Here is a 25,064-nt window from a genome sequence, read left to right as displayed (position 1 = left end):
GGCAAGATACTTAAAGGAATCATTAGGGATGCAATATATGAATACTTGGATAGAGAGGGACATATTAGGGACATCCAACAAGGCTTCATAAAAAGGTCAGTCTTACAAATCTAATTGTATTTTCTGAAGAAGTTACAAAGTTGGTGGATGAGGGAAGTCCAGTAGACATTGTCTATTTAGATTTCCAAAAGGCTTTTGATAAGGTATAGCATAAGAGGCTTCTCTCTAAGATCGAAGCCTCTGGTATTAGTGGTAATATGTTGAGCTGGATTCCGAACTGGCTGGCAGGATGTAGGCAAAAAGTAGTTATAGATGGATTTGGATCTGTTTGAAGACCGGTTACCAGTGGTGTCCCACAGGGATCAGTGTTGGAACAGTTGCTTTTTACTATTTTTATTAATGATCTGGATGTAGGTGTTGGGGGCACAATCTGCAAATTTGTAGATAATACCAAGATCTGTGTGAGCGTTAGAACTGTAGATGACGCTCGTTTGCTTCAGGCAGATCTTAATGTGTTGAGAGATTGGGCTCAAGACTGGAAAATGATGTACAGCTTAAATAAGTGCAGTGCTATGCATGTGGGCAGGGCAAATGATCAATAGTCATACACCAGGGAAATGCATTAAAGATGGTGGAGATAGAAAGAGATTTGGTCATTCTAGTGCATACATCCTTAAAGATATGTGAGCAATGCCATGTAGCGACAGCTAGAGCAAATAGGGTGTTGGGGTGTATCCATAGGACAATTAACTACAAGACGAGGCATACTGTTTTGTCCTTGTACAAGACCTTGGTCAGGCCACACTTGGAATAATGTACCAGTTTTGGTCTCCTCATGGTGGGTGATATTGAGGCTTTGGAAAGGGTGCAGAGGAGGGCCACTAGACTAATTCCCAGTCTAAAGTACCTTAGTTATCAAGATAGGCTAAAAGAGTTGGAAATCAATACTTTAGAGAAGCGAAGACTTGGAGGGGGGGGGGGGGGGGGGAAGGGATGCCCTCTCTCCCTTTATTGAGGTTTATAAGATAATGAAGGGAATAGACTGTGTTCCAGCTGACAGTTTATTTAAATTAAACAGGTTAGGCAGCACCAGAGGTCACAAATTTATGTTGTACAAGGCCAGGTCTAGGTTACATGTCAGGGGGTGGTTCTTTTTCCAGAGAATAGTGGACCTCTGGAACAGGCTGCCGTCTCGGGTAGTGGACGCAGACTCGCTGAATTCCTTCAAGCAAGAACTGGACCTGTTTCTGGCTGGGGCGGAGATCACCTCTTACAGAAGGTAGGTGCTGCAGAGAATTCAGGGCCAGAGTGACCTCCTGGACTAGTTTTGATCGCCTAGATGGGTCAGAGAGGAATTTCCCAGTTTTTTTCCCCCAAATTGGCCTTGGTTTTTTACCTCTCCCAGGACATCACGTGGTTTCGGGTGGGGTGGAGTGTATTTGTTGCGATACACAAGGTATCGCAATTGTGTGGGACAGGCTCGATGGACCAGATGGTCTTTACCTGTACATCATTGTTCGTATGTATCCAAGATAATTTAATATTTTTAGTTTTAGAAATCAGACAGTTAAATACGGTCAATACCAAAATGTTTTGGATTTTCATAATGCTGCATGAACCTCCTGGTCACGTTACAGGCTTTTAATTCCTTTAGGTTATTGCAGCATTTATAATACCTCTTCTGCAACCTTAGGAATCATGGATTCCTTAACTACTTAACTCTACATTACAAACTTTGAAAATTAAAATTAACTTTAGCTTATGGGTCACTTGTAAGAGTTGTATGGCTTTGTGCCAACCCACCTGACTGTACCAAAGGGCCAATCAAATTGGGTTGCCCAAACGCAACAAATCTCCTGTAATTCTCAGGCATCTCGCATTTCTAGGATCAGGCTCAGAGAAATCTCTTATAGCATCACATTCCTAAACTGGTCAGAGAAACTGCAGTGAAAATAGCAGCCGCAGTTGTCAAGCTGAACTGTGGAGTTTCTGGAGACGCACGTGACAGATTCAACCAAACCCGTGATAAGGGCACTGCCCTACAGCACCTGAATAAGTCAAATTCTGTTTTCATTGATTGAAAAGCTTAGATATTTCCTACCTAACATTAAAGGGGGAGCACCATCAACACAAGGACGTCGGTGGCTCAGGAAGGTCCGTCACCACCTTCTCAGGGCAACTAGGAATGAGCAATATATCTCTTCCAAAGTCGTCCACATCCCAAGAACAATTTTTTTTTTAAATTACTTGTGTTTTAGGGATTATATTCCAAGTAGACATAAGACGTAGGAGCAGGAGTAGCTCATTTGGCCCCTCGAGCCTGCTCCGCCATTCAAGAAGATCATGGCTGATCTGATCTTGGCCTCAACTCCACTTCCCTGCCTGCTCCCCATAGCCCTTGACTCCCTTACCTTTCAAAACCAATGCTCTGAACATAAATGTTGCACAGCTTAATGTAGCACAACTGGCATAGTGGTTAGCACTGTTGCCTCACAGCGCCAGGGACCCGGGTTCGAATCCGGCCTCGGGTGACTGTCTGTGTGGAGTTTGCACATTCTCCCCGTGTTTGCGTGGGTTTCCTCCGGGTGCTCCGGTTTCCTCCCACAGTCCAAAGATGTGCGGGTTAGGTTGATTGGCTATGATAAATTGACCCTTAGTGTTAGGGGGATTAAATACGTGGGGTTACGGGGATAGGGTGGGATATGTGTTGGTGTAGGGGTTACGGGGATCGGGTGGGATATGTGTCGGTGCAGGCTCGATGGGCCGAAATGGCCTCTATCTGCACTGTGGGGTTTCTGTGATTCTGTGATTCTGTGAACTTCTCATCTGTTCCGAGTCACCATAGGGCAAATTCAGCCAGGGTACACTCCCTGGGCAGAGCCACTCTAAATGGGAGTGCATGTCATAAAGACAGTAATAACACTATCGCACCAAACTATTGGTTCATTAATGTCCTTTAGGGAAGGAAATCTGCTGTCCTTACCTGGCCTGGCATATACAGTATGTGACTCCAAACCCACAGCAATATGGTTGACTCTTAACTGCCCTCTGAAATGGCAGTTGTATTCAAGAAGGCCACTCAGTTGTATTCAAGAAGGCCACTCAGTTGTATTCAAGAAGGCGGCTCACCACCACCTTCATGAGGGCAATAAATGATGACATTGCCAGCGACGTCCACATCCCGCGAATGAACAAAAAAAAACCTTCCGATTCACACTACTATCTAGTGAGTTTTCACTCCGGATGGCAGCCTCGCTGAATTTGCCCTCATAACCTTTACAGGTTTGTTTAGTATCCGAGTACCTGCCAAAGGAATATCATAAGGACAGGGTTTACATTTTTGCAAACCAGCAACAGCAAAGAACAGTCAAACCAGCAACCACACCAGCACCCAGTCAGTAAACAACAGCAAGCATTCGCAGCAGCCAGCTAGTAACATTACAGGGGACTCTCAATTTGGTGTGATAATTACAGAAGTCTTGTGGTGCAGTGGTAAGACTGATATTTCCGCATTAACTGAGAAAGGTATTTACTGTAAATATGCTAGCATGGTATTAGGAGTGGAAAATCAGGCTCGAGCAATTTATTTTACAATACAATATGCTACTACATAAGGTCCAAGCCCATGGAATAGATGGGAATGTATTTAAAATGGATTGCCAAATGGTTGGTTGGTAGACAGCAACGAGCAGTAGTAGATGGGCAGGTATCGGATTGGCAGTCACACGGACTGCAGTGGTTCAAGAAGGCAGTTCACCACCACCTTCTCAAAGGCAATTAGGGATGGGCAATAAATGCTGGTCCTGCCAGCAACGCCCACATCCCAGGAACGAATATTTAAAAAAAAGCCAGTTACCAGCGTAGTGTCACAAGGGGTTCAGTGTTGGGGCCACCATTGTTTAGAATTTTTATCAATAATTCAAAGGAAGTAATTGTGTCCAAATTTACAGACGATATCAAATTAGGAGCAGTGGCAAATGAGGAATTAAAATGCACAGATCAGAGGGCAGAGGAATGGAAGTTGCAATTTAATACAGGGAAATGTAAGGTTAGGAGATTTAGCAGAGGAAAGGTTGATGTGGATTTTAGGCGAAATCGGAATGTATTTCAAGTAACGGAGCAGGAGAGAGATCTTGAAGTTCTGGTGGTGAGGTCACTAAACTCATCAGCAAATTGTTCCAAAGTTGTTAAAAAGGCAATCAGAATACTGCGGTGCATAGCATGGGGTATAAAATATAAATCCAGAGAGGTAACTTTAAAACTGTATTTGGTCCTGATGAGGACCCATCTAAAGTGCTGCATGCAGTTTTGGTCTTCCCATTTCAAAAAGGACATTCAGTTCTGGTGGGGGTGGTTTACAGAGAAGGAAACAAAGGAATGCCGAATGAAGAAAAATTGATTACCTTGGGTCTTTTTTCTCTTGAAAAGACAAGACTAAGAAGGGATATGATAGAACGGTTTAAAATTATGACTGGTTTGGACAAACATAAAAACATAGAAATAACAACAGAAAATGCTGGAAAAACTCAGCAGGTCAGGCAACATCCGTGGAGAGAAATTTGAGTTGATATTTCGGGTCATAAAAACATAGAAGATAGGAGCAGGCCATTCGGCCCCTTGAGCCTGCTCCGCCATTCAATTCGATCATGGCTGATCATCCAAATTCAGTACCCTGTCCCTGCCTTCTCCCCATATCCCTTGATCCCCTTAGCCTTCAGAAATATATCTAACTCCTTCTTGAATATATTTAATGACTTGGCCTCAACTGTCTTCTGTGGTAGAGAATTCCACAGGTTCACCACTCTCTGGACGAAGAAATTACTCCTCATCTCAGTCCTAAATGGCTTACCCCTTATCCTTAGACTGTGACCCCTGGGTCTGGACTCCCCCGCCATCGGGAACAGCCTTCCTGCATCTAGTCTGTCTAGTCCTGTTAGAATTTTATAAGTTTCAATGAGATCCCCCCTCATTCTTCTAAACTCCAGCGAATACAAGCCTAATCGACCCAAGCTCTCTTCATACGTCATTCCTGCCATCCCAGGAATCAGTCTGGTGAATCTTCGCTGCACTCCCTCCATGGCAAGAACATCCTTCCTCAGATAAGGCGACCAAAACTGCACACAATACTCAAGGTGTGGTCTCACCAATGCCCTGTACATCTGCAGCAAGACATCCTTGCTCCTGTACCCGAATCCTCTCGCTATGAAGGCCAACATACCATTTGCTTTCTTAACCGCCTGCTGCACCTGCATGCTTACCTTCAGCGACTGGTGCACAAGGACACCCAGGTCTCGTTGCACTTCCCCTTTTCCCAATCTATTGCCGTTCAGATAATAATCTGCCTTCCTGTTTTTGCCACCAAAGTGGATAACCTCGCATTTATCCACATTATACTGCATCTGCCATATCGCCCAACCTGTCCAAATCGTACTGGAATTTCTCAGCATCCTCCTCACAGCACACACGCCCACCCAGCTTTGTGTTGTCTGCAAACTTGGAGATATTACATCTAGTTCCCTCGTCTAGATCATTAATATATATTGTGAATAACTGGGGTCCTAGCACCGTTCCCTGCAGAACCCCACTAGTCACTGACTGCCACTCGGAAAAAGACCCGTTTATTCCAACTCTTTGCTTCCTGTCTGCCAACCAGTTTTCTATCCAAGTCTTACCAAGAATTACCCCCAATCCCACGTGCTTTAACTTTGCATGCTAGTCTCTTATGCAGGACCTTATCGAAAGCCTTCTGAAAGTTCAAATACACTACATCCACTGGTTCTCCCTTGTCTATTCTACCAGTTACATCCTCAAAAAATTCCAGTAGATTAGTCAAGCATGATTTACCTTTTGTAAATCCATGTTGACTTTGTCCAATCATGTCACTCTTTTCCAAGTGCTCTGTTATTACATCTTTTATAATGGACTCTAGCATTTTCCCCACTACCGATGTCAGGCTTACCAGTCTATAATTCCCTGTTTTTTCTCTACCACCTTTTTTAAATAGTGGGGTTACATTAGCTACCCTCCAATTCATGGGAACTGTTCCAGAGTCTATAGAATTTTGGAAGATGACCAGCAATGCATCTACTATTTCTAGGGCCACTTCCTTAAGTACCCTAGGATGTAGATTATCAGCCCCTGGGGATTTATCGGCCTTCTATCCCGTCAATTTCCCTAACACCATTTCCCTACAAATACTGATTTCATTCAGTTCCTCCCTCTCATTAGACCCTATGTTCCCCGACATCTCTGGGAGGTTATTTGTGTCCTCCTTTGTGAAGACAGACAAATGGGATCGAAGAGGGCTCTTCTGCCATGTACAGAATTTAAGCACACGAGGTCATATTTACAAATTATGGACAAAACAAAACAAAATAAGAAATGCAGGAGGAACTTTTTTTTTTTTACAAAAAGGGTAGTAAGTATATGAAACAAATGGGTGGAACAAGAAACCTTAAAATGTTTCAAGAAGGAACTGGACAGGTTCTTGTAAATAAATGGGATTTAGGAATATTATAAATGCACCAAAGGAATATTGTGGATTGGTGGACTAGATGAAGCAAGGTCTTGTCCTGCCTGAAACTTGGGTTTACGGGGATAGGGTGGGATATGTGTTGGTGTAGGGGTTACGGGGATTGGGTGGGATATGTGTCGGTGCAGGCTCGATGGGCCGAAATGGCCTCTATCTGCACTGTGGGGTTTCTGTGATTCTGTGAAACTCTTAGGTTACCATTTATTTTCCCCAACTCCCAGCCCTGCTCTGTAACTGATCACAACTCTGCTCCCACTCCCACTCTCTAACCAAAAGGTGTTAATAACATCAGGTTTCATCTCCTAAGCTATTGCTGCTTCTGCAGATGCATGTGCTTCTCAATGTCTTGCTAGGCTTCCATTCTAGTTGGCACTGATGCTGGCTGTCTACACAGTTAGCAATGAGGATGGGAATAAACAGAAATTGTCATCTGTGCCAATTTGCAAATACAGTAGATGGAAATGTACAGCATCCTATTTTGGTTTCTCTATTTGGTGTTTTAATCATCTGCAACAAGCCTGTAAAGTACTGGAAGCAGTTACTATTGAGTGCCTGCGGCATCAATCTTCTAGACTGCAACTCTGTGCCCTCCATTTCATCCTCTTCTGTTGCATCATGAGCCTCTTTGTAATCCTACTACACGATGACTCCTCTTTGTAAAGCAAAACAACATGCACCAGATAGTCCTTACTTTGGATAGCTTTGCTGGGCTATAGAGAAGCAGCCCACCTGAATAGTTCAAACAACGTAATCTTTGCTTGAGCATGCCAATGGTATACTCCCGATTAATTCTGGTTGAGCATGTGCCTCATTGCGTTTATGTTCTGCTGCTGCTTTCTCAGTGGGGTCATCAATCCATGACTGTTGAGGATATCCCTGGTCTCCCGGCTGCCAACCGCCCAAACTATGTAAGCCTCCAAAATAATGTGAGCACTACTGACTACCAAATAATAAAAGGCATTTGGGTGCTTCCTGGAAAACAGACAGTGACTTGCATTATGACATTTCTACAGTCAGACACTACCTGTACACTAGTTGAAAGGAAAACCTTTCTGATCATGTAGGCTATGGGGGTTGATGTGACAAGTTCCAATGGCCACATAGATGCTGTCTACTATGCCTTGGCTCTTGGCAACACTGCCACTTGTTGAAATTTCAGATGCCTCCTTTCCACAGGGTAAGTGATAATATGTTGCCCTAGTAAACAGAACATCGGCTACTTGCTTGATACATCTATGGACTGCATATTGGTTGATCTGGCAGTCGTTTGAAAAGATCAAGTGGAATAAAAGCTCAATGCTGTGGTGGTGGCAGCAGACCAACAACGTGCATTTATGAAAATGTTCCAAGGCACTTCACAAGGGTGTAAGGAAATAAAATGAACACTAAGCCAAAGAAGGAAATAAGAATTTTATCTAGATTTTCAAAAGGCCTTCGATAAGGTACCACATAATAGACTAATGAATAAGGTGAGAGAATGCGGAGTCAGAGGACAATTAGCAGAATGGATAGCTAGCAAGCTTTAAGACAGAAAACAGAGAGATGGGGTAAAGGGTAGCTATTCAGAGTGGGAGAATGTGGGAAGTGGTTTTCCTCAAGGATCAGTGCTGGGACCACTATTGTCCACAATTTATATTAACGATTTAGACTTTGCAATCAAAAACACAATTTCTAAATTTGAGGATGACACCAAATTGGAGGGGGGAAAGAGTCAATATTGAGGAGGACTGCAAGAAATTACAGGAGGAATAAACTTGTAGAATGGGCATATAATTGTGAAATGAATTTCAACACAGATAAATGTGAGGTATTACATTTTGATAGGAAGAATAGGGAAGCCACTTATTACTTGAAGGGGGTTAGTCTGGGTGGGGTAGTGGAGAAAAAGGGATCTCAGAGTACAAATACACAAATCACTAAAAGTAGTGACACAGGTTAACAAGGCCATAAAAAAGCAACCCAAGCACTGAGGTTTATTTCTAGAGGGATAGAATTGAAAAGTAGTGAAGTTATGCTAAACTTGTATCAAACCATGGTTAGACCACACTTGGAGTACTGCGTGCAGTTCTGGTCACCATATTATAGAGGCACTGGAGAGGGTAGAGAGAAGATTTACAAGGATGATACCAGAAATGCAAGGGTATACCCATCAGGAAAGGATGAACAGGCTGGGTCTATTTTAGCTTGAGGGGTGACCAAAGAGGTCTTTAAAATTATAAAAGGTTTTGATAGAGTAGACAGAGAATGTTTTCACTTATGGGGAAGAGAATAACGAGAGGCCATCAATATAAGATAGTCACCAACAAATCAAATAGGGAATTCAGAAGAAACTTCTTTACCCAGAGGGTGGCGAGAATGTGGAACTCGCTACCACAGGCAAATAGTATAGATGCATGTAAGGGGAGGCTAGATAAGCATAGAGGGAGAAAGGAATAGAGGGTTATGCTGATAGAGTTAAAGGAGGAAAGACAGGAGAAGGCTCGAGTGGAGCATAAACACCGGCATGGACTGGTTGGGCCAAATGGCCTGTTTCTGTGCCGTATCCTATGTAAAGAAAGGATGCCAAAGGCTTGGTCAAAGAGGTGGGTTTTAAGAAGGATCTTAAAGAAGAAGAGCGAAATGGACAGGCATAGGGGTTTAAGGAGGGAAGTCCAGTCTGAGAGACCCAGGTAGCTGAATGCATGTACATCAATAGTGAGGTGAAGAAAGGATGCTGGAATCAAAGAAATGGAGGGTTCTGGGAGGCTGCAGCACTGGATAAATTAGAGGTAGGAAGGGAGAAAAGGAAGGGATTTAAACACAAGGATAAGATTTTCAAATGAGACATTGTGGGACTGGGAGGCAGTGGAGGTCAGAAAGGACCGTAAGGATGAGACTTCGGGGGTGATTTTGCCAATGGGGGTGCGTTGGAGGCGGGACTGCTGCTTGTCGGGTTTTAGTCCCGCCTCCATCAACATGTGGCCAACCCACGCTATTTTCCCTTGATTGACCTCGTTAAGCCCGTCCAGCGGGCTTAGCAGGCCAATTAAGAGGAAGCCGGTGACAGAGAACGTCAAACACCAACATTCTCTGTTGTTTGGGGAGTTCTTGTACTCAAGGCTCACCAAACCTATTTTCTGAGCAGAAAGCAGATGGCTGTTGCATCGAAGAATGCAGCAGCCATTCTGCGGATCCCTAACGATTGAAGCCTGCAGGAAGAAACAAAGGTAAGTAAACTTTTTCTAACACTTTTCACTCTCCTCACATACTTACCTCTCCACACTTGCACCCATCACTCACCTCCACAGCGCACATTTGCACCCCGCAGACCCACTGCTCGCCTCGCTGACCCTGGCAGGGTTTCCTGACGTCAGGAAGCCTGCACCTCTGATGGAAAAATGGGGATAATCCTCTTAACTGCCTGGTAACTACCTGTTAACAGGCAGTTAAGTGGCTGTAATCCCCTACCCGCCTCCAGGAGACAGGACCCGGCGCGGGTCAGGTACCCGCCTCCTGGAAAAATGGCACGGAGGCGGTTTGGGTACCAGCCCCCAGATTCTGCCATTTTCCCAGCAGTCCCACCTCCAAACTTGCCTCCCCAGGGCCGGCAAAATCGTCCACTTGGTGTGGGATAGATTATGGGCAGCAGAGCTTTGGATGAGCTGAAGTTTATGGAGGGTGGAGGATGGGATATCAGTCAGGAGAGCACTTAATAGTTGAGTCTAGAAGTGACAAAGTCATGAATGAGGATTTCAGCAGCAGATGGGCTGAGATAGGAGCAGAGGAGGGTGAAAGTACAGAGGCAGAAGTAGGTAACCCTTATGATGATGAGGGTATGGGGTTGGAAGTTCAGGGTTGAATAGGATGTTGAGGTTGCAAACTGTCTGTTTCAGTCTAAGACTGGATGGGAAAGGGTGTGGAGTTTGTGGCAGGGATCGAAGATGATTGCTTTGGTCTTCCCAATGTTTAACTGCTGGAAATTGTGGCTCATCCAGCATAGCAACAGTCAAAAGGTCAGGAGAGGTGGTGGAAAGATAGAGCTAGATATCATCTGCATACATGTGCAGACTGAGACTTTGTCTGTGTAGACGAGGAAGAGAAGTGGGGCATGGATGGATCCTTGGGGGTTTTCGGAGATGGAAGTGCGGGGATGGAAAGAAAAGGCATTTAGAGATACACTGGCTACAATCGGATAGGTAAGAATGGAACCAGAGGAGGGGCATTGAAGGAAGAAGGAGTAGTCAACTGTGAAAAGGCTGCAGAGAGGTCGAGAAGGAGGACGAAGAGTGATACAGTCACAGAGAATGTTATTTGTGTTTTTGGTTATGGGCGCTTTGGTGCTGTGAGAAGGGCAGAAACCTGGTTCAAATAGGGTTGCAGGAGAGATGGACATTTACCTGGGAGGCAACAACACATTCATAAACTTTGGAGAGGCTGGAGATGGAGCTATATTTTGCAAGGGAAGAAGGGCCGAGGTTTAGTTTTTTTGAGGAAGGGTTACGAGAGAAGGGTTACAGCAGTTACAAGAGGAGAAATTTAACAATGTCAGCTAGCATGAGGGCCAGGAAGGGAAATTGATTAGCCAGCAGTTTGTGGCAATGCAGTTAAGGAAGCAGGAGGTGGGCAAAGGGAAGGGTGGGTAAGCAGCAGAGCGACTACTATCTATCTTGATAAAGAAATCCATGAGCTCCTCAGTTGTTTCTCAGTGGAGGGGGCAGGAGAGAGGGTTTCAAGGAGGTGGTTGATAGTGGAGTAAAGCTACTGAAGGTTCTCTCTGTTTTCCAGGATGATCCCAGAGTAGTGGGCAGTTTTGGCAGAGGACAAGTGAGGCCCAATAGACCTTGATGTGGTCTACTGAATTATGGCCCTGGATAGCTAAGCCGGCTTTGAACCAGAAACACTCAAGTCTACACTTCTACTTCTTGGATTAGAAGAACAAAGATCGGATCCATACCAGGGGAAATGACCAGGATGGGAGACAGTGAAGGTTTTTCTAGAGATAATAGCATCAAAGGTGGAAATGAGGGTGTGGTTGAGCAAAGCAACAGCTGCAGAGGTAGCACGGCAAATGGAAGACCAAAGGCTAGGCAGTTGGGAGTTTGAAAGTGCCTTTGACAGCAACTTGGGGAGAGTATTTTCTAAGGGAAAATACAGAACGAAGCGGGGTCGGAAGAAGGTAGGAGGATGTGAGGGATACAGAAAAGCAATCAAAGATAGCCTGGTCGGGAGTAGAAAAATCATGTGCAATAACGAGGTTGGGGGTGTGACCATGAATATGGGTGGGAGAGTTTATATGGAGGGACAGGTTTAGGAAGGACAGGAGTGCGGTGAATTCAGAAGAGAGAGGGCAAGGAGAGCGGAGGTGGAGATTGAAATCACCAAAAATGAGCAGTAGCTCAGTGCAAGAGGGAGGATATCTCGGAGAAACTCAGGATAGAGCTGGAGTAAGGGTGGTAGACAACATAATTTTTAAAGGAGATGCAAGGGGAGTGGAATAGGTTGAGGTGCTCAAAGGAGATGAAGGTACCAGAGGAGTAGGGGGAGACACCAAAGTGTGACTTGGTGAAAAGGGCTTTGTCATCACCATGGAGGTTTGTACTGGGCAGATGGTAGAAAGTATAGCCAGGCAGGGAGACTTCAATAAAGAGGCAAGTTGTCACCACCCATGAGTCAGTTTCAATAGAATTATTCACAATAGCAACAACTTGTATTTATATCATGCCTTTAATGTAGTAAAACGCCCCAAGGCTCTTCAAAGGAGTATTATAAGACAAAAATTTGACACCAAGCCACATAAGGAGAAATTAGGGCAGATGACCAAAAGCTTGGTCAAAGAGGTAGGTTTTAAGGAGCTAAGAGAGATAGAGAGGTTTAGGCAGGGAATTCCAGAGCTTAGGGCCTAGGCAACAGGAGGCACTGCCACCAATAGTTCAGCAATTATAATCAGGGATGCTTAAGAGGGCAGAATTAGAGGAGCGCAGATATCTCGGGGGAGGGGAGGGGGGGGGCTGAAGGAGATTACAGAGATAGGGGAGGTGGGTGCAAGGCCATGGAAGGATTTGAAAACAAATAATGAGAATTTTGAAATAGAGGCGTTGCTTAACCAGGAGCCAATGTAGGCCAGCGAGCACAGGGCTAATGGGTGAGCGGGGCTTGGTGCGAGTTAGGACATGGGCAGCCGAGTTTTGGATGACCTCAAGCTTACGTGGGGCGGAATGTGGGAAGCCAGCCAGGAGTGTTTTGGAATAGTCAAGTTAAGAGGTAACAAAGGCATGGATGAGGGTTTCAGCAGCGGATAAGCTGAGGCAAGGGCGGAGACAGACGATGTTACGGGGGTGGAAATAGGCGGTCTTAGTTATGCCACGGCTATGTGGTCGGAAGCTCATTTCAAATATGACACCAAGGTTGTGAACAATGTGGTTCAGCCTCAAACAGATGTTAGGGAGAGGGGTGGAATCGGTGGCTAGGGAACGGAGTTTGTGGCAGGGACCAAAAACAATAGCTTCGGTCTTCCCAATATTTAATTGTTGAAAATTTCTGCTCATCCAGAACTGGATGTTGGACAAGCAGTCTGACAATTTAGAGACTGTTGGGGGTGGGGGTCAGGAGAACTGATGGTGAGGTAGAGCAGAGTGTCGTCAGTGTACATGTGGAAACTGACGCTGTGATTTTGGATGATGTCGCCAAGGGGCAGCATGTAGGTGAGAAATAGGAGGGGGCCAAGGATAGATCCTTGGGGGGGACACCAGAGGTAACGATGTGGGAGCGGGAAGAGAAGCCATTGCAGGTGATTCTCTGGCTACGATTAGATAGATAAGAATGGAACCAAGCGAGTGCAGTCCCACCCAGCTGGACGACGGTGAAGAGGCCATCGAGAAGGATGGAGTGGTCAACCGTGTCAAAGGCTGCAGACAAGTAGAGAAGGACGAGGAAGGATAGTTTACCTTTGTCATAGTCACAAAGGATGTAATTTGTGACTTTGATGAGAGCCATTTCGGTGCTGTGGCAAGGGCGGAAACCCGATTAGAGAATTCAAACATGGAGTTGCAGGAAAGATGGACACGGATTCAGGAGACGATAACACGTTCAAGGACTAGAGAGGAAAGAGAGGTTGGAGTTGGGGCGGTAGTTTGCAAGGATGGAGGGGTCAAAGGTTGTTTTTTTTGAGGAGGGGTGATGATGGCAGAGGAGAGAGAACCATTAACAATGTCAGCTAACATGGGAGTCAGAAAAGGAAATTGGGTGGTCAGCAGTTTGGTGGGAATAGGGTCAAGGGAGCAGGAAGTGGGCCCCAGAGACAAGCAGAGCGTGGAGAGGTCATGAGGGGAGATTGGCGAGAAACTGGAGAAAGATGTGAATTCAGGGCTAGGGCAGGGGGGAACTTTAGAGGAGGTTTGGCCTGGTGGGCTAGGGGAAGGAAGGGAAGTGGCAGAGGCAGCTGAATGGATGGTCTCAATCTTGGAGACAAAGAAGTCCATGAGCTCCTCACACTTGTTGTCAGAGGTGAGGGTGGAGGAGACAGGGGAGAGGGGTTTAAGAAGACGGCTAGCAGTAAAGAATAGAAGCCGGGGTTTATCTTTGCATTCCAGAATTATTCTGGAATAGTGAGCAGTTTTGGCAGACGAGAGCATGACCCGATAATGCTTTATGTGGTCTAGCCGGATCTGGCAGCGAATAGCTAAACCAGTCCGCCTCATCCGTTCAGGTCTGCATCCCTTGGACTTAAGGGAACGAAGATGAGGTCCGTACCAGAGTACGGTTGTGGATGGCAAGGGCCTTGTTCTGGAAGGAAACGTGATAGGGGAGTGATTGTTGATCTACCAGCAGAGCCCAAAAGGGGGTAGAGCTGGGCGGGACGAGGAGGATGGGAATTAAGTTGCTGAGGTTAGCACCTAGCTGGGCAAAGTAGGTCAGTGAGAGATGATGATGGGCCAGTTAGGGTTCCAGCTTGTAACGATACAGCGACGGGTTCCTCATTGAGCCCTTTGAAGAATGTCGAGAGGCACAGAGTGTATTGAAGGGGAATTCAAGACTGGGATGGTGGCAGGAGAGTAGCAAGATTAAGATAATGGGTTAGAGTAGGGATTAGGCAGCAAAGTACCCGCGAAGGGAGAAATGAGAGATGGCATGGCTAGGGGACAGGGAGGAGAGGACAGAAGAAGATGGTCCAAGAGGGTCTGACAGAGAAAACAAAGATGGAAGTAAAGGGCTCAAGTCAACAACAGCAGCCAAAATGTTCACATGACTGGACAGAAAGGAAATTTGGGTAACATAGTCAAAGTGACCTTCACAGCTGTAGGAAGAGCTGTGTCTATTCCCAAAAATATCTGCAGATCAGCCTGGAGCAAATGGCACAGCTCATTAACAATCTCTTGTGAAGCAGAGGAAGCAAAGACAGGTCACCTCTGATATGCCCAGGTTCGAGTACTGGGGTCTGTAAATGTGAATCCTAGGTTAGTGACAGGTGTGAATGCAACGTTGCAGGCTTTCATTGCACTAATCAGAGTGGAAATGCTCCAGAAAGACATATCTAACTTATAATTTCTTTATAGTGAAAGCCTTCTGTGCTATGAACCTTGACAGTTCTAGTTAAAGTGCTTTCATGTTTTTAGCTGACTTTGACATTTACTTTATTATTTTTACACATCAACCTTACATGTGTCTCTGTCATCTCCATGGTAACCGACCACTCAACGCCTAAAGCACACAACCAATGTGCACACAGCCCACAAAATATCTTTAAATGGTGTTTGCTGCTGTTGAAACTGGCGTCATAATACTTGAAGTGTTTAAGACCCTTGAAATTACTCAAGGCAAATTATGGCATTTCCCATGGAATTTAAACAGACGTCACACATCACTATGAAAGCCAGAAAAGTTACTCAGAAGAATCCCTGCCAGTTGAAAGCTTTGTTACACAGGAAGTGTGGTGGATGTTCAAGGTTAAGATTAAATAAACATTGAAAGTATAAACGGGGTAAAAATCTAATTTGGTGCTTTAAAGCCTCCAATATTTTAAGTTACAGTATGGAGGTCAGTGAGTAGCTGTTAAGTTATTAACCAACTCTACCTTTCTAGGTCTCCAACCAGCTTTACACATCATTAACCAACTTACTCAGTAGTTACTTTGCAGGATGCAATTTTAAAAATACTGCTGCACTTGCAGTCTCAAAGACAACCTTTGTATATATTTAAAAGTTCCCAGCAAGATAGGCAATCATCATCTTGACTATGAGACTCAAAATGCGACTTTGCATCCTTGTAGCTAAGAACAATAGTAAAACACCAAAAATACATGTTAGTGATGAAGCAATCTGGTGCCACAGCAGGATACAGTTTACCAGTGTGCAGAATCATTGTGCATTGGATTTATGTCCACACAAGTGCCCAGTATTATTTGGGATTTTAGAGGGAGGTGTCAAGCAAGATCAGAAATATTAATAACTGAAGTTATTCTGTGCCATTCTTGTGCATCTCCAAGCCACTAGTCATACAGCACAGACTAATTAGAGCTGACAATGCAGACTGGGAAGGCACCAGGTTTGATTTACAATTAACGCTGAGTCAATTGATTTCAGCATGGGCAACAGCTGGGGTGTTACAACTGGGTTCAGAATCCTGGGACTAGAGAAAGTGAAAGGTCAGGGTTCCCAGTTCTGATTGCTGTTCACTGATCCTGCTGGAAAGTGTCCATGCATGACAATCAGATGAGAACAGCATTGGAATCAGCTGCGATGCCCTCCGTAGTTAAAAGGCCTAAAAACACCAATTTTCTTGGCCATTTGGATATCAGAGTGCGGCCAGCATCTGTGGAGCCAAACCCCAGCAAGAGTCAGTGCCTTCAGAAGCAGAGAGAAGAGGAAGGGGAAAAATTTGGAAACAAAAGTGTCTGGGTCAATGTTTTTTGTTAACTAAGGGGGTGAAATTCCATTGATTGGAAATTTAATGAGAATGTCGGTATAAATATAAAATGGAATCCACAGCTGATTTAATCTGGTTAATTATGGATCACATTGAAAACGGTCTCAAAGTTTAGATTTCTGCCGCTGGCATGCAGGGGGGCACGGTGTTGTCCGACCCCCTTCCTTTACCAATCTCCATTCAAAGAGTTCGGGATTGGTTGGCATTAAATGAGTTTAGAGCTAAAGGTAATGGCTGCTTGAGTATAGTGCAGCCCACCCTAGTGTCTTTCTGACTGTATGGAGCCTTATATTACTATATACCTACAAACCAATAAACACTGCTTCAATCAATGAACGCCGGGTGCTTTAGTGACCTATTCTATCTGAACTTGACCCATTCCCACAAGAAAAGTTTGAGAACAGTTCCAAATGCTGGGTCCAGAAGTTTGGAAAGAGGACAACCCATATGTCTTTCTTGGCAGCTTGTAAGGATTTTGAATGAGCTAATGTTGAAATGACGTTGATGGGGTCAAATGTACTATTCATGGCTGTTGATATTTGTATTCAATAGAGTAATCCAACTAAGAAAAATTAAACTTAGGAAAAATATTTATTGTGCCAAAAGTGTTCTCTTGAGACAGAACAAACATTAATGGTGACAACAGGAGAAAAAGAACTGAAGATAAAAGCACTCCCAGGTAAGAACAGGTCAAAGTGCTTCTGTGTAAAAAGTCTTACAAGCATCTCTACTTTCTCTTACCAGGCAGTATGATCAGTAATTTACCTGTAGCATGTGGAGTATAAACAAATGAAAACATTCCTCACTAGCAGGTTTTTGATCACATTGATCACACTGACCTGGAGAATATGCAGTTTTAAAAGGGACAGGAGCATTATAGCATAAAACCTACTTTCTGTTTCCCTCATTCTGTTTGTCTTTCACTCTTTGTATGCTTCACATATTTCATGATCATATCGTACCTCTGGGTTTGTCTCACTCTCCCTTTTTCACACACTCCCTTTCTGCAAGTCTTTCCTTGTTTCTATCTTTCCTCTTGTGTATGCCTTTCTCACAGTTTCTGTCTTTCTCTCTCTCTATGTAACACTCTTTCTTTTATATGTCCGATACTGTGTGTGGCTGTTGCACATTTTCTGTTCCTTTCTCTCTTTATGACTGTCACTTTTTCCTCTGTGGTTGATCCTCTCCCCTTTTTGTGCCCTGAACACTTGGGGAGCGATTTTAACTCCCTCTGCCCAGCGGAAACGGGGCAGTAGCGAAGTTAAAATGGCGGGAGCCAGGGCAGTAGCTAAGTTAAAATAGCAGGAGCCTTGTTAAATCTATGAATATTGGGGACCTGTGACATCTTGTTCTTCCCTCACCTCTCTTCCATTCTCAGATGCAGCAGCCATCTGCTTTCTGCTGAGGAGAGGGGTCATGGTGAGCCTGTGTGTAAGGGCTCACCTTAGAACAGAGATTGTCAGTGTTTGACAGCATCTCAAAGCTGTCAAACGCTGACAATTCATCTGTCAAAAAATTTGCGATAGATGAAGCGTCATACGCTGACGTCATCTGTCACCGGCTTTCCCTTAATTGGCCGGGCGGGCTTAACAAGGCCATTCAAGGGAAAATAGCGTGGGTTGGTCAGACGTCGCTGGGGGTGGGACTGAAACCAGAAGTCCCGCCTGCAGCATGTCTCCATTGAGAAAATCCAGCCCTACAAGTGGAATATGAAATATACAAGTTACAAAAACTCAGCAATGACAGCTTTAGAGTATTCCATGTTTAAAATTTTGGTTTACCTCATGACTCTCCTCTACATCAACATCCCCATCATTGTCATCGTCCATCTGTTTGTGTATCATTCGAATAGCCTCAAGGCAGTATCGATCATCCTCATTCAGGCACGCTGCATTCAATGTAGTGCAGTTATCTGTAATTAAAGGGTTAGCGGTTAGAACATGATCTTAAAATAAAGGATACAGGTTGTAAGATTATTTAGATGCTAATCAATTTCCCATGGTGCTGCACACAATGAGTCAAGATCAAATGTAGTCTTCAGGTGAAGCGGGGTTAGAAGGCAGAAGACCAGGACTCGCAGATGTAATTCAGTTCCTACTTAAAAGTCATTCATTCTGTCCATGTATTTCCATTATAAATTTTTATGTCCACATTTATAATAGAACTGCCTATGTAAACTTGTCACACTGTAATTACACCCTATGTAAACGTGTCACACTGTAATTACACCCTATGTAAACTTGTCACACTGTAATCACACCCTATGTAAACTTGTCACACTGTAATTACACCCTATGTAAACTTGTCACACTGTAATCACACCCTATGTAAACTTGTCACACTGTAATTACACCCTATGTAAACTTGTCACACTGTAATTACACCCTATGTAAACTTGTCACACTGTAATTACACCCTATGTAAACTTGTCACACTGTAATTACACCCTATGTAAACGTGTCACACTGTAATCACACCCTATGTAAACGTGTCACACTGTAATCACACCCTATGTAAACGTGTCACACTGTAATCACACCCTATGTAAACTTGTCACACTGTAATTACACCCTATGTAAACTTGTCACACTGTAATTACACCCCATGTAAACTTGTCACACTGTAATTACACCCTTCCATCAAAGCACTTCTACTGGGGTGGGGGGTTTGTGATTCAAGCATGACAAGTTTACATCAGTGGTCAACAATGTCCCCTGTAATTTTTGGGGGGCCATGCGGCCCATTCAGAATACTGCGCATTTGCGGTTTTTCCATTGAAAGGCCGGCGGCGCAGGACCCCTGGAGTGCTGCATGGCCACGCAGCTTAAAGAGAACATTGGCGGTCACCATTATAAATATAAACACAGAACACAAATTAAAAAGTTGTCATGTACGCATTAATTTCAATGGAAATTAAAATCGGGTGTTTTTTTTTAATATAATGACCAACCGATCTACAACACCAGTTTTACAACTGGGTGGCGAGTTGAAAATGTCATATAAAGAAAGTGACCCTGAAATTCCACAGTCTCCCACTGTTACTCTGGAAGAACCCGCAAAAGAATTTCAGAGCCAATGTTCTTTGCATTCAATTTTAACTAATTATTATCCAGTAACTGAAAGACTTGCAAATTCTTGAAATCTTACAATTTTTACTCTCCTGTTCTGTGCACATGTTTCACAGGTGAATGGAGATGGGAGAGATGCTGCACCCTATCTCCTCTATAAAGTATAGCATCAAAAGTGTAAGAATATTTATACAATCAAAATAATAAAAAAAACATTTAAATCACACTCAGTAAAAGATACAAAAGGAACAGAAATTTCTGTCTTTCTTCATGTTAAGAGAAAAAGTAGTCTTGAGGAGAGTGGTGAAATATCAGTTTTCATTTACATCTTTTTTGCTAATATTAGCAATGACTGGAAAGTCAGCACTTAAATGACTAAATATGCAAAAGCTTTGGCGAGATATTTCTTGCATTGAATTCTCTCCTCTTTCATTTTCACCCAGAAAATGTAACCTTCATTTCTTCCAACATCTGATTTTCAACTACATTTATATAAACTGAAAAATGAAGAATCAGGAAATTCAAAAGTATTAAAATGGAACTCAGAACCCAGTGTACACAAAACGTGGAAAGATTCTTAGAAGCATAAAAGGACCTTTTTTGGCGGGGGAAGGGGGGGGGTGAATATTCAGTCAAGGTGAGTAATAGCTAGGCTAGGGAAAAGAATATTTTTCTGCTTTTGTGTCCAGTATCAGTGTCAAACAGTCAGATTAGCTATTGCGTGGTAAAGGTCTGTCTACACTTCCTTAACAATGTAATCAAAAGAAGAGCAAATCTAAGTACAGTAGCATGAAGTTTTCATCTACCATACCAGCCACCTTTGTGAATTTTGTGGAAAAACATAATACCTGTAGTGTATGTAACCTGTACCACCTTAAGAGGATACCTTAAGGTGATGGACTACTTTTTGATGGCTCCTGTACATTGTAGTACCGGTGGTGACCACACCGGTATATAAACCCTGTGGAGCAATGTGTATTCCAGTTCAGCCCTGACCCTCAATTACTAAAGACCTGTTTAATTATTTCTGTAGTCTGTGTCCAGTTATTCAGCATAACTACATTTGGAAACACAGACTCAACAGTGGCGACGAGTCTGATCTTACCTAGCGGCAGTTGCATCAAAGGAAGCTTCGCCTCTGAAACGGGCGTCGATCAAGGACATCCACCCTCAACATCCTGCTGGGCACTGCATAGCACGGGAGGCAATCGGGAACCCGGGTTGGTTTCTGGCCACGAAGTCAAACATCAGTGAACATCCCTTCGACGACAGCGGCGGGTAAGCCCGATCAAGCGGCACGGGGGGGGGAAGTCGTCCGAGTTGTCAGTAAGGGAAGGGGAGGGAAACGACGAAAAGGGCGGAGAACACGACCGCAGCCGGTGTCAGGGGCCGGACTGCAATCGGGGCAGAGACGCGCAGCAGCCAGAAAAGCGTTTATGCCCACAAGGACCGCGGGGAACAAGAGCAGCAGCGTAGGGGAAAATAAAGGACCGCTGGGAGGCGAGAACGGCAACAGCACGGTAATCGCCATTTTGAGTCGGCGGGGGAAGACGACAAGCGCGGGAAAAGCCGCCAAGCGCGGGAAGCCGCCATTTTGAAAAAATAAAATAAAATAATCATATCCGAAGGAAAGGAAACTCAACAAGGATGCCAAAAACAGGTAACATCACTGCTTTTGATCAACAAGGATGCCAAAAACAGGTAACATCACTGCTTTTGATAGCGATGTGGAAGATTGGGCCACTTATGTGGAACGTGTCGAAGTTTACTGTACAACGAATGAGGTACCGGAGGATAAGAAAGCACTAACCCTATTAAACTCGATGGGTGCGAAGACGTACGGGTTAAGGAACCTTGTAACACCAGATAAACCGGTAGGAAAGAGTTTCGCGGATATTGTTACTATCCTGCAAGAGCATTTAAACCCCACGCCGCTGCGGATAGCGGAACGATTTAAATTCTACAAAAGAATTCAACTTAAAGAGGAAAGCAACGCTGAGTTCTTAATCGAACTGCGCAAGTTATCAAAGTACTGTCAGTTCGGTATAGGACTAGCAGACGCACTGAGAGATAAGTTTGTTTGTGGGCTCCTAAGGGAAGGAACCCAGAAGCGACTGCTAGAGGAAAAGGGTCTTACGCTGGACAAAGCTTTCAGCATTGCAGCATCGCACGAGGCAGCAGCACGAGGCGCTGCAGAGATACAGCAAAGGCCATTGGAATTCAGCACCAATGAAATGGCATTGGGCGCAGTAAAGTGCTATCGTTGCGGAAGGACAACGCATGACCAGAACCAGTGCTGGTTCAAAGATAAAGAATGCAGGCAATGTGGCAAACTTGGTCACAAAGCGAGAGTATGCCGGTCAGGAAAGAAGACCAGCAGCAAAAAGTCGCCGCAGGAGAAGTACAAAAAAGTACACAAGGTGACAGAGAACAGTTCGGATGAACAGAAGATGGATTCAGACTCCAGCAGTGAGGAACTGGGTTGTCTAAAAATACATAATGTGGGTAACACAGCAGACCACCAAACTATCTGGGTCACGCTTCGGATAGCAGGAGTCCAAGTGAAGATGGAATTGGACACTGGATCGGCATTGACGGTCATGAATAAGCAAGGTTACAAAAGGTTATTCTCGCACATTCCCCTGAGGGATACGGAGATTGTATTGAAAACATACACGGGGCAAATAGTATATCCCATCGGAAAGATAAAAGTAAATGTGGTCTACAATGGTAAAGAAAGTCAGGAAATGGACTTGTATGTGTTACCTGATGGAGGTCCGCCACTACTGGGACGGGAATGGATCCGGAGAATAAATGTGGACTGGCATTCCATACAAGCACTGACTGTAGATTCCTGTAAAGAGGACGACGCCAAACCTAAACGACTGTCCAAAATATTGGACGATGCTAAGGAGGTGTTCCAACAGGGACTGGGAACGCTGAAAGGAATTACGGCAAACATCAAGGTTGAAGAACATGCAAACCCAAAATTTTTCAAAGCCAGACCGGTACCTTATGCGATACGACCTGCTGTGGAAGCAGAGCTGGAAGGGCTAGAACGTTCAAGAGTACTGTCAAAGGTGGACTGGAGCGAATGGGCCACACCCATTGTTCCTGTCATGAAGCGTTCGTTGAGCAACAAGCCGGGGGAACCTGGGAAGGTTCGCATCTGTGGCGATTTCAAGATCACTGTTAATCCGGTTCTTCACACGGTGCAATATCCGCTTCCGCGGATTGAAGATATCTTCGCTTCGCTGTCTGGCGGGAAACACTTCACCAAGATAGACCTGGCGCAGGCGTACCTACAGATGAAAGTTGATGAAGCGTCACGCCAGTATCTCACGATCAACACACATAAGGGCTTATTTCGGTATAATAGACTGGTTTTTGGAGTGGCATCGGCTCCAGCGATTTGGCAAAGGGCCATGGAGCAGGTATTGCAGGGAATTCCAGGCACACAATGCTACCTGGACGACATTCTGATTACAGGAGATGATGATAAGGATCACCTCGCGAATTTGGAGCAGGTGCTCACCAGATTGAAAGAATATGGGCTCAGAGTTAATTGCCAGAAATGTGAGTTCTTTCAAAAGCGAATCTCGTACTGCGGCCACGTCATTGACCAGGAGGGGCTCCATAAGTCACCTGACAAGATCGAAGCTGTTGTGAAAGCTCCCGCTCCGGAAAATGTATCCCAGTTGAGGTCGTTCCTTGGGTTGGTTAACTATTACCACAAGTTTCTTCCAAATTTATCCACGGTGTTACACCCGCTGAACACTCTTTTGCAATACCATGGAAGTGGAGCGATGATTGTAAGCGGGCTTTTCAAAAAAGCAAGGCACTGATCACCTCTAAGGAAGTGTTGGCTCACTTTAACCCAACGCTGCCTATTCGCTTAGCTTGTGATGCTTCTCCATATGGTATCGGGGCAGTGCTCTCACATAAGTTTCCAAATGGCTTGGAAAGGCCAGTCGCGTTCGCATCCAGATCATTGACCTCCGCAGAGCGCAACTATGCTCAGATAGGGAGGCTCTCAGCCTCGTGTGGGGAGTTAAGAAATTTAACCATTGCCAGCAAGGCCAAAAGTTTACGCTGCGAACAGATCACCAGCCGTTGGTTTCCATTTTTAACCCTAAGAAGGGTGTTCCGGTTATGACGGCGCAGAGGCTTCAGAGATGGTCCCTTTTCCTAGGGGCACATCAATATGATGTCGAATTCAAAGGTACAAAGCAACATGGTAATGCTGATGGGCTGTCGCGCCTGCCACTACCTACAGCGGAAGAGGCACCGGCAGTTGACCCTGTCGAGATATTTCACTCGACCATCATCGAATGCTTACCAGTCACCAATGCGGGTATTGAGAGAGAGACCCGAAACGACCCAACACTGTCTCGGGTCTACGATTTGACAGTGAAGGGATGGCCAGCACATGGCGACCCACTGTTACCAGCATTCTCAGCCAGACGAGAACAGCTGTCCGTCTGTCAAGGAACATTGATGTATGGAACAAGGGTGATTATTCCCCCTAAATTAAGGGAGAGAGTTCTGAAGGAATTGCATGAAGGTCATCTGGGGGGAGTCAAGATGAAAAGCCTTGCTAGGGCTTATGTGTGGTGGCCAGGTATCGACAAACAAATAGAGGATCTGACTAAAAGCTGCTCAGGGTGCCAAAAAGTTCAAAACGCACCTCCAATTGCACCGCTGCATCCGTGGGAATGGCCTTCAACCCCATGACAACGTGTGCATATCAGGTCCATTCATGGATTCCATGTTTTTGATAGCAGTAGACGCACATTCTAAATGGCCAGAAGTGATTAAGATGTCGACCACTACCTCTGAAAAGACGATCGCAGTTCTAAGAACCATATTTGTAAGGAATGGGTTGCCGGAACAAATATGTTCAGACAGCGGACCACAGTTCGTGTCAGAAGAATTCCAGAAATTCATGAAAAAGAATGGGGTGAAACACTATAAATCTGCCCCATATCATCCGGCTACAAATGGGTTGGCCGAGAGATTTGTACAAACGTTCAAAAAGGCGATAAAGGCCATGAGCGAAGACCATATTCCACTACAACACAAGGTGGACAATTTCCTGATGGCGTATCTAAACGCCACGCATTCAGTGACAAATCAAAGCCCTGCCATAATGTTCTATAATAGGAGGTTGCGGTCCCGGTTGGATTTGTTAAAACCCAATGTGCGAAGGGAAGTCGAAAACAAGCAATTCCAGCACGTAAATAACAAGGCCACTCGGAGTTTCGAAATAGGACAACCAGTGTTGGCCAGGGACTATAGGAATGATAAATGGCAATCCGGAACAATTCGTGCCCGACAAGGACCCTTGATGTACACGGTAGACGTTGGAGAGAACGTAATACGACGTCATGCTGACCAACTTGTGGAATCGAGAGCAAGGGTCGACCCCGTGTCTACGGCAGAGACACCAGTTGAAGAAGTTATTGAGCCTGTAGCATCTACCTCAGACTCGAACGTACATGATGATGTTCAATCCATAGGAGATCAAATGGATGAGTCACCCCAGCAACGAGAACCAGAGACCC

General features: G+C 44.7%; 1 protein-coding gene across 3 annotated transcripts in view; it reads right to left on the bottom strand.

Moving 5' to 3' along the window:
* The window catches only part of stim2b (stromal interaction molecule 2b), a 232,451-nt gene that overhangs the window by 136,084 nt on the left and 71,303 nt on the right, over positions 1-25,064 (bottom strand). For all 3 annotated transcript variants that reach the window (XM_085968232.1, XM_085968226.1, XM_085968238.1), the window contains exon 3: positions 18,214-18,344. In XM_085968232.1, coding sequence (XP_085824358.1) covers positions 18,214-18,344 — 131 coding nt within the window. The remainder of the gene's footprint in view (positions 1-18,213; positions 18,345-25,064) is intronic.

This window comes from Somniosus microcephalus, chromosome 2 (genome assembly GCF_052327205.1).
Source record: "Somniosus microcephalus isolate GS21.2 chromosome 2, FLI_Smic_1.0, whole genome shotgun sequence".
In the NCBI taxonomy this organism is placed as follows: Eukaryota; Metazoa; Chordata; class Chondrichthyes; order Squaliformes; family Somniosidae; genus Somniosus; species Somniosus microcephalus.
The sequence above is the reverse complement of the archived record's forward strand: the minus strand, read 5'-3'. Positions and strand labels throughout refer to the sequence as shown.